We start from the raw sequence: 16,594 nt of genomic DNA, 5'->3' as shown, positions 1-16,594 counted from the left end.
GTACTGTGGATCCTGCAATTGATGGTAATGCTTTGATTTACAGCTCAACGGTCAGGAAGTGGAATTACCCTTTTTCCATCCTTCTGGGAAGCTGGAGATTTATCGAAGCAAAAACAGTACAACAGTGGAGTCCAAGGGTGTGGTGACCGTGCAGTACTCAGACGTGGGCCTGTTGTCCATCCGCCTCTCCACCCTGTACTTCAAATGCACCGGGGGCTTGTGTGGCTTCTTCAATGCCAATGCCAGCGATGAGTTCTGCCTGCCCAATGGCAAGTGCACGGACAACCTGGCTGTGTTCCTGGAGAGCTGGACGACTTTTGAGGAGATCTGCAATGGGGAGTGTGGGGACCTGCTGAAGGCTTGTAACAATGACTCCGAGCTGCTCAAGTTCTACCGGAGCCGCTCCCGATGCGGCATCATCAATGACCCTTCCAACAGCTCCTTCCTGGAGTGCCATGGGGTGGTGAACGTGACTGCCTACTACCGCACCTGCCTCTTCCGCCTGTGCCAGAGCGGAGGCAATGAGTCAGAGCTCTGCGACGCCGTGGCCCGCTATGCCAGTGCTTGCAAGAATGCCGATGTGGAGGTGGGCCCCTGGAGGACCTATGACTTCTGCCGTAAGTTCAGGCTGCACAGTGGGGAGGCTACCTTGGTGGTGGATGCACGCTCTATCATAGCTTCTTTTAAAACAAATTTATTTCTAGGCAAAGAGAGTGAGTGAGAGAGAGAGGGAGGGAGAGAGACTGGGCATGCCAGACCATAGTGCCACTGCAAAGCAACTCCAGATGCATGCTCCACTTGTGCATCTGGCTTTATGTGGGTACTGGGGAATTGAACCCAGGTCATAAGTGCTTTAGCCACTGAGCTATCTCCCTAGCTTCACCATAGCCTCTTATTCAGGACTTCTGGTTGGACTAAGGTCAAGGGCAATCTGATGATCAGGCACCTTGGCAGGTCCCGAGTGCTTTCTGGCAGGCCCATCATCCCAACCCAGACCATTTCTCACCTTCGTTTTCATTTCTAAGTACACAATACCTTTTCATTGTGAAGCAGTTAGTTGTCCTATTGACCGATAGCTTTATCTGCAAAGAGCACAATTGCTGTGTCAAAGGACTAGAAATCTTTGTGATGGTTCTATGGATGCCTTCTCCCTGCAAAGAAGGGCTCCATTCATTCTGATACAGAGTGATAAGTTAGGGAGCTTTGCTGGGTGCAGAGATTAGCGCCACTCCCTGGGGCAAGCCTGACAATGGCTATTAAGACAGTTCCATGTACCCAGCTCTTCACTTTGTCCTGAGAATGTGACCCTTCTCTTCAGGGCAGTGGCAGTAGGAGTAGTCATTGGAATAACTGCTGGGAAAACCTGACACCCAACACCCTTGCTTATCAGCACTATCAGAAGGGGAAGGGTGGAGAGGGTGTAGTCCACACAGGGAGAAAATCTGCCTCACCCGACTTCCCCACTCAGCCCTCTCCCGCCAAAATGTTTAGCCTACACCAAAGCCAGTGTCACCAAAAAGAGTCCCACCTCTACATATATGCATCTCTCAGTTATGACCTAAGTTTGTTAACTTAATATTTTGAGATAATTTCAAAGTGAATAATAGTTGCAAGCTCACCTGTGTACCCATCACTTGGACTTAACTATTGTTCACAATGAGTCCCATTTCTTCTCGTTCCTTTCATCTAAGAATCCCTCCACTTGAGAGTACTCTGTGCATATCCAGTCCCTTGTGTCAGCTTTCTGCCACTATAACAAGATACCTGAAATATGAGGATTATTTTTGGCTCATGCTTTCTTTTTGGGGTTGGTTGTTCCCATTGCTGCTGGACCTGGGCTGAGGCAGCAGGTCATGGTGGGGAGCATGGGGGGCAGCCATCTATTTTTTCGAGGGTGGGTCTCACTCTAGCCCAGGCTGACCTGGAATTCACTATGTAGTCTCAGGGTGGCCTCGAACTCACGGTGATCCTCCTAACTCTGCCTCCAGAGTGCTGGGATTAAAGGCGTGCACCACCACGCCCAGCTTGGGGTAGCCATCTGTTCACTTCATGAAGGAGAGTGGAAGATAAGGGCTAGGATCCTGCTGTCACTTCAAGATGCAACTCCATTGACCAGAAGACCTGCTACTAGGACCCAGTATTAAAGTTCTACCTCCCAAAGGTTCCATGCTGAAGACCAAATCTTAAACCTTTGGATTATATTGAAGATCTCAAGTATAGCAATCATTTACCCCTAGATGTTCAGTACATGTTTCCTTAGATTATGGGCATTTGTTTACAAAGCCACAGTGTAGTTATCAACCTTAGGACATTTAACATTGACAGAATGACTTAACATATATGTTCTGTTTTTTTAAATTACATCATTATTATTCTTTATGTTTGCTTTTCCTCCATATAGATCTAGTCTAGGATTCCCATGTCTACACATGTATGCTAAGTTTTCCACAATCTGAAGTGATGCCATAGCTTTACCTAAAATACAGGGACTCTTCATTTGGATTTGGTGTCTCCTCATGATTGGGCCTCACCTGTGCACCCCAGTCAGTCTTGCACCCCAGTCAGTCTCCCCCAAGGCTATGTGTGCCTATGTCAGGGGATCACGCCATATCTGGAGTCATCTTCCATCCAGCCTGGCCCCTTGTGGGCGAGGTGCACGCTGATGCTCCTGGTCAGTGTCTCCATTGTGGTTTGCCCCTGAAACTAAAAAGGAAAACTGTGAAGAGATACTTTAAGACCATATAACTATGTTGCTTTCCATCAAAATCCTGTCACAGTTTTGCACCCGCTGTTGATTCTTGTTTGTGTCAATCTTTGGCACTGCGATTATCAACCAGTAGTTTCTAGTTCCCCACTTCACCATCAGGGACTGTCCTCCCACAATAACAAGAGTCCTCCTTTCCCTTCTGTCTGTGTCTCATGAGCCATCCATCTATTCACACTGCTTGCTTGCTTTATTCATCGTAGCACTATAGATCTGAAGTGTTTTCTTAGGGGTTTATATTACATATTATAATTGCTAATTATTTTTGGTGCTAAAATTGTCCCAGGTTTGGCCTATGAAAGCCCTTCAAGCCAACTCCTGTGTCTTTTTGTCATGCTACTGCATGTTTTTAGGGCACTTTCTTACTTTCTGATGTAACAAGATGCTCACATTCATCACTTAACTTTCTCTCCCCGGGAGCCCTATACCAGAAAGCTCTGCTTTCTTGTTGTGAGAAGCATTATTAGGAACCAGCATCCTGGTATGGGGGGCACCTATGGTGAGGAGGGTCTTTGTTTCCCCTCTAAGCTCTTTAAATAGAGTTAAAACATATGAGTTAAGCACATGCTTATGCATGCACACACACACATGAGACACATGTCTCTTTAAACTTCTAATTTTGAGTCTAGGAAATCCCATGAACAAGAGGCGGTCCTAGTGGCTGTCACCTCAGAAGGGGGCAGTTTTGCCACTGCTGTGCCTCATCTACTCTGGGGATGGACTGATAGCAGATACTGTGAATTCTGAAGTTAGACTTCTGGATCATTCTGGTTTCATAAAGTAACATTTGCCGGGAGAGCCATACTCTTCCTACTGACCGCCACGTCGTGCCCACTTTCCCGAAGTCTTCTTTGCAAACCTTCTCCCCACACCCCTGCTCTCTTGTCCTGTCTCCAGTATCTCCAACATGATTTCTGCCTGCACTCTCACACTCTGCTTTCTGGCTGTGTTTCATTCATGGGATGGAATTACTGAGTCTTCCTGTCCCAAGTTGGTGCTAATTTCAGGTTCTCTTTACAGATGACTAACTCCCGCCTGGCAGGAAGTGTTTATGGGTTGTTCGGTACTAAGCACAGTTTGGTGGCACCCAATTTAGCCTGGCGTGATAGTGACTGTCTCTCTTTTCCTGCATGTGCTGGCTGCAGTGTGTGCTGGGTGTCTCTCCATGGCTCATCCAGGCCAAAAGATTGGAGGAAGCTCTTGCAAGCACCTTTTGAGATACACACACACACACAGAAAGAGAGAGAGAGAGAGAGAGAGAGAGAGAGAGGGAGGGAGGGAGAGAGAGAGAATCCACATGAAATGTAGTTTCTTTGGGCTGAGATCCAGGCTCAGGTATGGCCCATCCCCCAGAATGGCTCCATAGACCCTGTACACTTGGGTCTGGCAAGAAGGACTAAAGTGTGCACACTTGGTCACTCAGATGACTAGCAGTGAGAGGTTAGTGTGAAAGAGGTTCTACAAAGTTGAAATTGGATTGAGTAACAGCTGCAAACAAGGAGCACTATCCTCTTTGAACTTGAAAAAAAAGATAACCATGGTCTGTACTGGGGTGTTTTCAACCAGCCCTCCTGTTAGCAGAGCCAGGCCGCCCAATTAAGTAATTTCCCAGAGTCATTCCAGGGGTTGGGAGAAGTTTTATAACACCATGTCTGTATGTTCCAGAGTTTCAGAAGAATCCAGATAACACAATAAGTCATCAAGTAAGAGCAAAAGTCATGTTATTTGCTATCCCTATAATCCAGTAGTCTGTGCTATAACATTCATAATTTAGAGGCAAATTTGAAAATCCTTCTATATAAACATATATAATCAGAGCTGAACTAGCCTTCAACTCCCAAGCTGTATGGTATTGTAGTCAACAGAAATGGAGAGAGTCCTTTAGCCCAGAGGGGGGAAAATGATTGGCTTGCAGTACAGTGCAGAATGATTGTATTGGTACTGTGGGCAGAGCTATTATGATCATGCAATTTATTTCTTTGTAGTGTCCTTCACATCCTTGGATTGTGAGACACTGCTAAGGAAGGATAGTAGAATAAGAATCAAAGAAAGTTCTAAAGCCAAGACCTTATTTTCTAAGAGATTGTGGAGACCTTTGCAGATCTTTAGAACACACAGACCTGTAGACAGTTTTGTGCTTCTTGATTCTGCCCCTGCCCTGACAAATTGTCACCAGCCATGCTAGTAGAGAGAAATGGGATGTTCACCCTGAACTTCGCAGTGGGCCCCACATACTCTTCCTGTGTCCTGTGTTATGACTCTGAGACTTGATCTAACAAGGAAGGCTTCTGGAAGGAAGTGAAATGTGAAGAGGTACAGGTCTTTGGGTTCACAGTGGGCTGTTCAGCAGGGCAAAGGATATGAACAGAGACAGTGGGAATGCCTGAGTGTGGAGCACAGACAGGAGGTGGGGGAGCCCAGAAGGTGCCAGGAGCAGAACAACGCAAGACAAAGAGAGAGACACAGAACTAATTTGTAGAGTATAAGCACTTACACTGGACCCATCTGTACCAGAGAAGGATGGGTAAATAGAGCAACGACTTATTAAGGCTCTACTGTGGACTTAGTATATTAGATTACTAACCCTCAGAACAATCCTAGTAGGTAAATATGCCAGTTATTTACCTAAAGAAGAACCTAAGGCTCAGAGATAATTACGAGCCAGAGTAGAGCAAGTAGCATCCACAGGTCTCTACAGCTTCACGGCCTGCGTTCTTTGCAGCACGCCACACTCTCTCACCAGAGTCTAAGACAGGACGCCACTTTGAACCCTGTCTTGTTCTTACTACTTGGGTTGAGGCGCACACAAGGGCTTAGGAGGGAGCCTGCATGTAGCAGGTGCCCAGTACCTGTTCAAAGACAAAACATCTTCTGCGTAGAGAGCCAAAGCGCCTGAGCAGAGCCTTGCAGGAGAGTTCACTGAGCCTCGATAAGGGCACTTACAACAATGGCGCCAATCACCTAGCTTTACTGAGCTCATTGCTCTGCACAAACATGAGCACACATGAGCACACTCTGTCTCTGTCCTTTGTCCCCATCTCAAACTTGTCTTCTCTTTGACGCCCCTCAGCCCTGGACTGTCCGGAGAACAGCCATTTTGAGGAATGTATGACATGTACAGAGACCTGTGAAACCCTGCCGCTGGGCCCCATCTGTGTGGACAGCTGCTCTGAGGGGTGTCAGTGTGACGAGGGCTTCGCCCTGCTGGGGAGCCAGTGTGTGCCTAGGAGCGAATGTGGCTGCAACTTTGAGGGACATCAACTTGCCACCAACGAGACCTTCTGGGTGGACCAGGACTGCCAGATCTTCTGCTACTGTAATGGCACAGACAATAGTGTCCACTGTGAGACTGTCCCCTGCAAGGATGATGAGTACTGCATGGAGGAAGACGCCCTGTATTACTGCCAGGCTCGCACTGATGCCTCCTGCGTTGTCTCTGGTTATGGCCACTACCTCACCTTTGATGGCTACCCCTTTGACTTCCAGACCAGCTGCCCACTCATCCTGTGCACCACAGGAAGCAGACCAGGTTCAGACTCTTTCCCCAAGTTCACTGTGACAGCCAAGAATGAGGACCGGGACCCATCATTGGCCTTGTGGGTCAAACAGGTGGATGTGACGGTATTCGGCTACAGCATCGTGATTCACCGGGCCTACAAACACACGGTGCTGGTGAGTAATCACACACACCTTCCTCCTGAAGGGACTCAGGGGTACAAGGAAGTAGGGTCTGGGTCACCAGGATGCTGTTAAGTCAAGGTAATCCAAAATGAACTTTCATGAAAAATCATCCTGTGTTAGCAGAGAGAGGCCTTGGAAAATTTTCTGTTGCTTTATTTTATAGCTTAGGAAGCTGAGCTTCAGAAAGGAAAGGATTTGTCTATGTCACAGGCACCAAATTGGGAGCACAGCCAGCTCTAGAAAATACCTTATACTGTAGCAGAATGTGTAGGCGCGAGCAAAGATCTGGATCCGCGTCAGTTTGATGACCGCTCTGTGACTCTGGGTAGTAGCTACCCGCCCTCCCAGCTTTGTCATTCATCTGTAAGAGACTGCAGGCCTCTCACACGCCCTCACCCACTTCCTCCCCTTTTCTAAGACTAATATGATATCTGCTGGTTCCAGTGTTACCCACACCTGCTGTTCTCCCCTTTGGCTACTGTGGCTTGTGGGGGACAAAGAGTCCTGCTCTCACCTGAGGCACTCAGGGATTTTCTATAATTTCCGTTCCCACTGGGGCTTGAAGTCCCTCTTTCTACTTTCCCCATAGCCCATGGAGCGCTCCCTAGACCATGAAGTCAGAGACAGGAGGCCTGAGGAGATCCTTGAGCAGTGTAGACGTAGCAGCCCTGTGGCAGACCCAGCCTCCCCTGCTGCACTGCCTTGGCTAAGTAAGACGCAGACACCAACCAGGAGCAAGCAGCCTTTCCTGGGGTGTTTGGGAAGGGCTGATTTAGGGCATTAGCCCTCCTGACGTGGTCCTCCCAGGCCTGTGTCCTAACTCATCTCCAGCTGGACTCCTTTATTTATTTTCCTTTTGCATGCGTTCATTTTCAATTCTAAGTTAAACTGAAGTAAACTAAGCACGCTGAGCTAGAATTCTCTAAAGAACTCTAGTAATTTCTTTCCTGCTTAGGGATTTGTTTAACTCTGATCAAGAGAGGTTCCAGCTTCTTGAACTTGGTCTTTATGTTTATATACTTCTCAGTATATGTCTTATTTTTAATTTTATTTATTTTGCAAGGAGAGAGAGAGAGTGAGAGAGAATGGGTGCACCAGGGCCTCTTGCCACTGCAAATGAACTCCAGATGCATGAGCCATTTTGTGCATCTGGCTTTATGTGGGTTCTGAGGAACTGAACTCTGGTCCTTAGGCTTTGCACACAAGCACCTTAATTGCAAAGCCATCTTTCTGGCCCTGGCAGCTGTCTTTTGTTGCTTCTTGGTTTTGTTGTTGAGATAAGGTCTCTCTTTGGAGTCTAGGATGGACTAGGATGTGCAATCTTCCTGCCTCAGCCTCCACAGTGCTGGAGTTTTAAGCATGTACCACCAGGCCCAGCATAAGGCATCAGTCTCATGAACCAGTTTTCTCAGGCCTCATTTGTTTTCCTCTATTCATATCTTAGCAGAGTATTCCTGTACCCAGTAGTGAATTAATCATAGTTTGTTACTTCATGTATAGCTCTCTGAATTCCAGCCATGAGCAGGAGCCACCCTTAATTCATCTTTATGTTGGGTAATATACAGTTCCCTGCACACAGTAATACTCAAACCACTTCTTAAATGTACGAATAGCTGACATCACGATACCTTTCTTCCAAGGTTCCCATGAAGTTCCTTTTGCCTCTGATCACTTCTCTGGCAATCTGAGATATTAAACTGGCCATTGAGGTAATGAAGAATATGCCAGTTCTGCTGCTCTTAGCCACAGTAGATTTGTGGCAGCCGTCTTTATATTCGAAGCTGCCTATTATAATAACTTCCCTCCATTCCATTTTCATCAGAGGTTAAAACAAATGTGTCAATCATTTTGCCCATGGGCTTGCATCGTTTTTGTCCTTTTCTCCTTCTTGCCTCATGTGATCCATTTCCACCCTTAGGTTCATAAATTTTCATGTAGTCACTTATCTCCTTGATATTCACCATGCTTCTACCTTTCTGTATTTCAGGGTCTTTTCTCCTAAGACATAATCTGTTGATAGACCTGCCCTGTCTAGTCTGTTGTGAATCTCATTTCTTCCTTGTGTTTCATGCTCTTGACATCTAGATAAATAGACATCTGAGGTCACAAGAATACTTTTCTGACCTCTTTCTAGATGTTTGCACACACAGACCACTAGTTTCCCATTACATTCATCCCTCTTCCCTCATCGAAACTGGCTACCCACTCTCTCCAGGTGTTTCCTTTCCCTTCATTGTTGGGTTAGGGCCCTAATGGGTCAGGTTACCTTCCAGGCATGTCCCCAGGTCCAGTCATGAGATTCTCATTGATAAAGGGCTACAGGGATCATGGATCATGTGGCTGACTTCTCCTTCATACAGACATTTGATGAAGGCATGGATGAGTTTCTTAGGGTGGCTGTAACAAAACACCACAGACTGAATGGCTTAAAATAGAAGGAACTTGGTCTCTTACAATTCTAGAGGCTAGAAATTCAAAATCAAGATAATGGCAGGGTCATATGTCTTTAGAAAGAGAAAATCTAGTCCTATGCCTTTTTCCTGGTTTCTGGTGGTAATAGACAATTTTGGTGTTCCTCACTTTGTGGCAACGTTACTCCAGTCTCTGCCTCCATCTTCTTGTGCCTCTGCCCCTGTGCCTCCTGTTTCTTTGTGTGTACATCTTCATTTCTTTGTTTTCTTTTGGTGTATGTGGATGAGGTGTGTAGTGAGTGTGTGTATGTGTGGGCAAACATTTGTGGACAGATGTACATGTGCGTATGCGTGCACACGGAGGCATGAGGGCGACTTCCGGTGTCATTCTTCGTGTATGCCATGAACATTTTTTTGAGACAAAGTCTCTCTCATTGGTCTGGAGCTCACCAAGTAGGTTGGACTAGCTGGCCAGTGAGTCACAGGGATCCTCTTGTCTCCTTCCTCAGTACTAGGATTAGAGGTGCATGGCACCACATCTAGCATTTTTATGTGGGTACCAATGATCAAACTCAGGTCTTCATGCCTTGAAGGGAAGCATGTTACCAGCTGAGCTATCTCCCCAGTCTCTACACTTCCTTTTAAGGATACCAGTCATTGGATGCTGTGCCCATTTAATCTACCATGACCTCATCTTATAATCGATTACATCTCCAAAGACTTTTTACAAATTCAGGTCACATTCACAAGTACCAGGGGTTAAGACCTCAACCTATAATTTTAAGGAATACAATTCCACTCATAACACTAGCAGCTAGAAGAGAAATGAGCATCATGGGTGAGTAGATGAAGGATAGAAAGACTCCTTGCCAGACAGAACCCTTCTTTCTAAGCCTCCTGGAAGTCTTAAGTGTCATGCTGGGAATAGAGCAGATAGCTTTTAAACCCTGCCCAGGAGACCAAATTCAGGGTACATTGAAGGATCTTTTCTTTGGGAACCCAAGGGATAGATTTCACAGCTACTTTGAATTATTAATATGCTGTGCAGGATCTGCTTATTCAATGATTTGCATTTGTTTTTCCTATGCTGTTGTTATTAGTCACCAGCTCTCCCTGAGCCTGGGGAATAATGGCTGTCATCATGACAGAGTGAAATGAAATGCAGGACTGGACACAGCTGAGAGACCCAGGGCATCTCTGGAGCTCTCAGAAATGGAGGATGACATAGAGGTGACACCTTGGGACATGGGATCTTCTCTGACTCTGCCTGTTCTGTGCACCAAGCAGCCCCTCAGGACATGGGAAAAATCAATGAAGTAAATGAAGGTAGAAATAAGCACGTTGTCTCTAGACCAGGCCAAGTTATGGGAGTGGGTTTCAGAAGGTGAGATACTCCTGGTGGCACTGCAGTAGACTGGGCTCTGCTGTCATAGCCAGAGATGAACAGAGATATCTGCTCTCCTGCTACCACCCCTCAGGCTCAGCAGAGCTACATGCCTTCTTGCCAGGCCAACAGAGAGGTTTCCCTTAGTACCATCTTGGTGCCCATCACAGGAAAAGTGGGATTTGTACTTCCACACTGGCTCAGTTTAGTTCAATAAGCTTGGATCACTGGCTGTTCTATGCCAATAAATTAAAATTTCTTCAAAATGCCATAAAATATGAAAAAGATAACAATAAGAAGAATTTAACACTATCTTTTGTCCTAAGAGAGCTCAGAGTCAAGTGGGAGAGGTACACCCATTAGCAGTCAATGAAGACCACAAGTACATAGAAAGACGTTGTCTTGACCTGTCTGGGGCTTCAGAGAAGGCTCCTAGAACAGGTGACCTGAGCCTGAAGGAGCCATCTGCCAGCCTGAGAATGAGCTAAGGGTGTCTGCAGAAACAACAGGGGAAACTCAGGGGTGTGGTATGGAGTGGAGGTGTTCAAAGAAACAATGAACATGTGGTCCTTATTCCCAATGAAGTCAGCTCTCCATATGCTCTAGTTTTGCATCCATAGATTTAACCACTGCAGACTGTAAACATGAATGTATATATTTGCATTTCACTAAATACATACAACTCAGTTTCATTCTTCCCTAAACAGTGTGACACACCTATTTATATAACATCTGTATTGTAACAGTGATCACAAGAACCATATATATATATATATATATATATATATATATATATATATATGTACGTATGTATGTATGTATGTATGTATGTATGTATGTATATGTATATGTATATGTATATGTATATGTATATGTATATGTATGTATGTATGTATAAATGGACTATATGGGAAAGTGTGTTTAGGTTCTATGCAAACAGAACACCAGTTTTACAAAACAGTCTTGAACATCCTTCGACTTTGCTATCCACAGGTACCAGTATCCTGTGGACTCTGAGGTCCAACTGTACTTATATGTCTGACATATACTTCTTTACCATCTCTCACCATCCAGTGTATTATTCCTCACCATCCATCAAACACCACTGCCATACCAACCTTCTCCTTTCCTTCTGACTTCCTCTCCCCTGGCTCTCTCTTCTCCCCAGTTCTCACTCTCAGAGAGAGAGTCAAAGAAATGGAGAAGATGGGGCCTCAGAGATGAGGAGATCCAAGCTTTCTGGAGTTACAGCCTGTGGCTTTCTCAGAGTTCTTCTTGGCAGTGATAGACTTTGAAAGCTTTTTAGATTTAACACTCTTATTTTGCTTTCCCAAGCTTTTGCCTCCTGTGTGACACCAGGTAGCGAGGAATCCAGAATGAGGGAGAGCAAGCTGGCACCCATCAGCATTTCTGCACACAGCTTTTGGGTTCTGGGCCTTTTGGGTGGGTCTGAGCTTCCATGGCCTCTGCTTTTCTTAGTGGCCTGTTGGTGTGGCTTCTGTGTCTGGACATGGCCCATCTCCTTCTACCTCTGGGCCTCCAGGTGAAGAAAGGTACATACCCCCAGCCTTCCTCTATCTGGCAGTCCTCCAGGTGGCGTGTGTGTGTGTGTTACATATGCATGTATGAACCAGGGCTTCTTTTTCTTTCAAATGAATGTCAGACACTTGTGACACTTTTTAGGTGACTTGGGAATTGAAACTGGCCAACAGGCTTTGCAAGTGAGCATTTGTAACCACTGAGCCATCTTGCCAGCTCTCCTCTCTTCCTAGCTAAATGTCTGGTCAGGTCATCTCTGCCTGCTCCTGTTTCCTATTTTTTATATGCTGCTTACTTCTGTAATCTGACTTTTAGCCTTGTCATGCTTCCTAAATAATTCTTCGATTAAGATCACAGATTACTTCCCCACCCCGAAATAGGTGGGCATCATCAGGCTTTTTTGTCATAGTCTCTTGGTCAGTTTGGCACTGCCCGTGAGGCCCTCTGTGACTGAGACCCTTGCAGGTGCCCATCAGTAGACTCATTTTCTGCTCCCAAGGTCCCACTTGCTCATCCAACAGCACTAAACTGTGGTAATGCTTCACTGTCACTAAGACTTTGACTCAGGTTGTCCCTTTTCTTTGGGTCTCCTCCTCACTCTCATCCTTCCTTGTTTGGCCCATCAATCCTCATCCTTTGCTACCCAGTATAGACCCAATTCTATCCCTAGCCTGGGGCCTCTCCATCTCTTTACCTGTCACTGCTTTCATCGGATGATCATATTATTTGTGTAGGTTCTTGCTTTTGCTGCAAGCTTGTGAGTTCCTCCAGCCCAGGATGCTTATAATCTTGTATGTGAGATAGAGACATCCACAGGCAGCCATAACACAGGCAGGCTATAGTGTGTGCTTCAGTGGCAGGGTGTGTGTGTTTGTGTGCTCGGCCCTGGCCAAAAGTGGAGGAAAGTGCAAGAGGAGTATAAATAACATGCTTTGCTTGCCCAGGCAGCAGAATGATTAATTTTGACCACAGTCTTGGACCCAGAAAAGCTTTGTTCTACAGGGGAGGCAACACGAGATTGCAGTCTGGAGGGTGCCAGGCATGCTCATAGGTGACAAGTAGCATGCCAGGCAGAGGGACCAGCAAAGTGAAGTCACCCTCTAAGGAAAAAAAATTTCCCAAAGGAATTAAAAAATTAGGGCTCACCTAAAATAAATCCATGGCAGAGCTGGAAATAGAAGCATAGGAGCTCTAGATTTTGGTATTTTATTCTCAACTTTAATTGAATTCTTATTACCCTCTCATTACCTTGGAGAAAACAATTTGAACTCCTGGGGGATAATAATGCTATGTAAACAGAAGGCACTGAAATAAATAGGTATATTAGTGTACAAAGGATAGTCATTTAAGTCTGTTCAAATCCTAATAATAATAGTTGTCTGGCATAAACAGCACCACATGCAAAGACTGTGTTCCACCTGCCCAGGCTCCCTGTGGGATTTGTATTTCTAGAAACAAATGATCGCAAAGTTGAGACATCTTTAGACCAGTCCTGTTTCTCTACACTGCCTCTTACAGGTCAACAATGAACGACTATATCTGCCCCTGAAGTTGGGACACGGGAAGATAAACATCTTTTCTTTCGGTTTCCATGTGGTGGTGGAGACTGACTTTGGTCTGAAGGTAGTATATGACTGGAAGACATTCCTGTCCATCACCGTCCCCCGGAGCATGCAGAACAGCACATATGGCCTGTGTGGGCGCTATAACGGAAACCCTGCTGATGACCTGGAGATGCCCATGGGGCTGCTTGCACTGACTATCAATGAGTTTGGGCAAAGCTGGGTGAAGAGAGACACTTTCTGCCAGGTGGGCTGTGGGGATCGTTGTCCATCCTGTGCTAAGGTTGAAGGTTTCTCTAAAGTCCAGCAGCTCTGCAGCCTGATCCCCAACCAACATGCCGGCTTCTCCAAGTGTCACAGCAAGGTCAACCCCACCTTCTTCTATAAGAACTGCCTTTTTGACTCATGTATAGATGGAGGTGCAGCGCAGACCGCCTGCAGCTGGCTACAGAACTATGCCAGCACCTGCCAGACTCAGGGGATCGCAGTGTCTGGCTGGCGGAATTACACATCCTGCTGTGAGTTCTCCTCCCTTGCCGCTTTCCATTATTCCCAGTTGATGTGGAAGGCTGATCTTCCAACTGCACAGAAGGCAGAGCAAATTGAGTAGAGCAGTTTAAGGATCTGCACTTTGGAATTGAGCTCATGGTCTGACACAGAAGATGTAGCCTAGATTCTCCCTTTCCTTATCTATAAAGGGGTGTTAATTGCTTATCTTTCGTGGGTTACCCTGAAGGATGGAATGAGATCTTGTTCATAAAGTGTAGTCCCCTATTTTTCATTTGGACTCCAAGTGCACAACAAAACGCTACCCAGAGACTAATGGGGGAACAGTTAGCTAGTTTGTCCATTCATTCTAGAACTCACGGGTTTGTTGTTGCATGGATGATTTACATTCCATGTCTAAGCATATCCCGTGTTAATCTTCATGCCTATGGGATGTGGCAGTGTATTAAGGACATTAGAAAAGGGATTGTTGTTCATGGATTCTAGCATTGATTTGGTCCATAAGGATCCGTGTGACCTTGAACCAGTCTCCTTTCCTTTCCCAGTGCTCAGCTTCCCCCTCTGAAGAGTACCTGTAGTGCTGCCTATACCATTTATACTACAGAAATGTCAGGGGATCAAATTAGGTAATTGAAATGCAGGTACGCACAATGCATGCTGTCGAGGTGTTGTTATATTAATGGCTTGCTTTGAGCCAAGTCCAGTGCTGAAACACTTTATCAACATTATCTCATTTATTCTCAATGACCCAATTAGGCAAGGAAAAATTGAAACTCAGAGGAGTTAAGTAACTTGACAGACAATCTCAGTAGCAAAGCCAGGGTTTGACCTTTTAACTTCAAAGCCCACACACTACACTAGTGGACTACATACTGCATGCTTTCCTACATTTAACACATGTGAAGAAGAAAAGGTTGGGAAGGAAAACCACTATTGGCCCTTAGCTAATCCACCAATGGCCTGTTATCCCAATCTCATTAACGATAACAACTTTCTTTTAGAAGATCTGACTATGTAAAAAAAATATGCAAATGGATGCTGAATGTTTAGAACAGGGTTCTCAGAGAACAAATGTCTATATTCATCCTGGAAATGGGAGATTTTGAAGTAACACTACTGTGGTTTAAAGTTTAGTCAGTTTACATTCCATCTACAGCCATTGCATTCAAGGAAACAATTGGGGAAAGGAGAAGAGGAGAGGGAAAGGGAAAGATACTAACACTATCTCATCAAGATTTAGTTCCTGGGCAAGAGAGGCTGGTGGGGTGGGGGGGAGTGGTGCCAGACAAGTTGGCCTCTAGTATCTTCAATAAAATGAATATGCCCATAAAAAGTCCATGTCTGGATAAATCCCTACATCTACTGAGGATTCACTGGGGTCAGCACAGCAGGTCTGGAGAGGTTGCCATCCTCTAAATCAGAAAACCAGGCCTGGGCTGAGAGGCCAAAGCATGGCACACAATCAAAAACCAGGTTTGGAAGGACGCCCTTGGCCCTGTCCTTCTTGAGCCCTGTTCCAAGGTATTTTCCCCTCTTTTCTGGAGCCTTGTTGCATGTATGTATATATAACATTTATGCTGTTCCAAGATGTCTAGGGTGGCTCAGGCAGGTGGAGGACAGGCGTAGTGCTCATCTAGCTATGATGCCAGGAAAATGCACTGAGGGGCTAATGCCTGGGACTCTGTCCTCAACTCAGGGACCTCATTTTGGCCACCCATGGGAAAGGAGAGAGAACTGAGGCAGGAAGCACCATGACTATCCATCAAAGGAAGAGGTCACCCTCCCCATCAGAGCTTGGATGTGAAGATGATTTTTCTTGAACTCCTGTCCCTTCTACCAGTAATTCTGATCTTTTTCCTCCCTGACATTCTGTCCAAACATCAGTTGTCTCCTCTGTGACTTGACACAGGGAATTTTATCCATGACACTGCTCTACCTCAGCTTTAGACTTGGGTGAGACTCCTGGTAGACCAGGTGCCCCAGCACAAGGGAGTTTAGCTCTTCTTGTGCGTCAGAACTCAAGATAGGGGTGGAGACCCAAAAGATATAGCACATGGGGATGGTGGTCATGGATGGCAACAAGGAAAGCTAAAATAAGAGAACACATATATGCTTTGAGGGTGGTGTGTGGGCAGAGATGGCACAAGGCACAGTTGGAGGCTGCCTAGCTTTCCATTTTGAAATGCACAAGGAGGGAAAAGTCCTACCTCACTCATTCAACAGAAAGCCTGGCCCAAACACAGTCCTAAATTTGTAACTGTATTTGAGGTGACTGTGACCCCTGAGAAGGTCTACTAAATTTTACTAAAAATGCATCCAAATGCAACGGTCATGTGTTGAGATATGAAGAATAGTGTTTTCAGGAGAAAAGAGGTTAACCCAAGTGTCTGTTCAAGGTGAGCTTTATTGGTAACCAGGTGTAACACCAATGGTTCTCAATGACATTGGCTATTTTTTATCAATGGGATAATTTGTTACTCAATTATCCTATTTGTAAGTGGATTGGAAAATCTCTTCACCCACATTGGACAAATGGCCTTTTAGGGAAAAGGGGAGGTAAATTGTCTTAATTACTAATCCCACCTAAAATTCATTCTGCTGAGTCCATTGTTTTTCTAGTCCCTCAATGAGGGACTTGGAATAGGAGAGGGAGAGAGTACTGTAAGCGGGGCAGTCACCAAGTAGATGAGGCTCCTTAGTCCTTGCTGTCTGCCAGCTCTGCTGGGTGTGGTGGGTGAACTTGCTG

The 16,594-nt window shown here is 45.6% G+C and overlaps 1 protein-coding gene across 1 annotated transcript in view; it reads left to right on the top strand.

The window, feature by feature from the left end:
* Window positions 1–16,594, top strand: part of LOC101612114 (tubulin-specific chaperone cofactor E-like protein) — a 143,908-nt gene that overhangs the window by 100,081 nt on the left and 27,233 nt on the right. Inside the window, exons 16-18 of the mRNA XM_045145509.1 lie at window positions 44–617; window positions 5,835–6,436; window positions 13,298–13,859. Of these exons, the coding sequence (XP_045001444.1) occupies window positions 44–617; window positions 5,835–6,436; window positions 13,298–13,859 (1,738 nt within the window). The remainder of the gene's footprint in view (window positions 1–43; window positions 618–5,834; window positions 6,437–13,297; window positions 13,860–16,594) is intronic.

Source organism: Jaculus jaculus, chromosome 3 (assembly GCF_020740685.1).
Source record: "Jaculus jaculus isolate mJacJac1 chromosome 3, mJacJac1.mat.Y.cur, whole genome shotgun sequence".
In the NCBI taxonomy this organism is placed as follows: domain Eukaryota; kingdom Metazoa; phylum Chordata; class Mammalia; order Rodentia; family Dipodidae; genus Jaculus; species Jaculus jaculus.
This window is presented reverse-complemented; position numbering and strand designations above follow the sequence as displayed.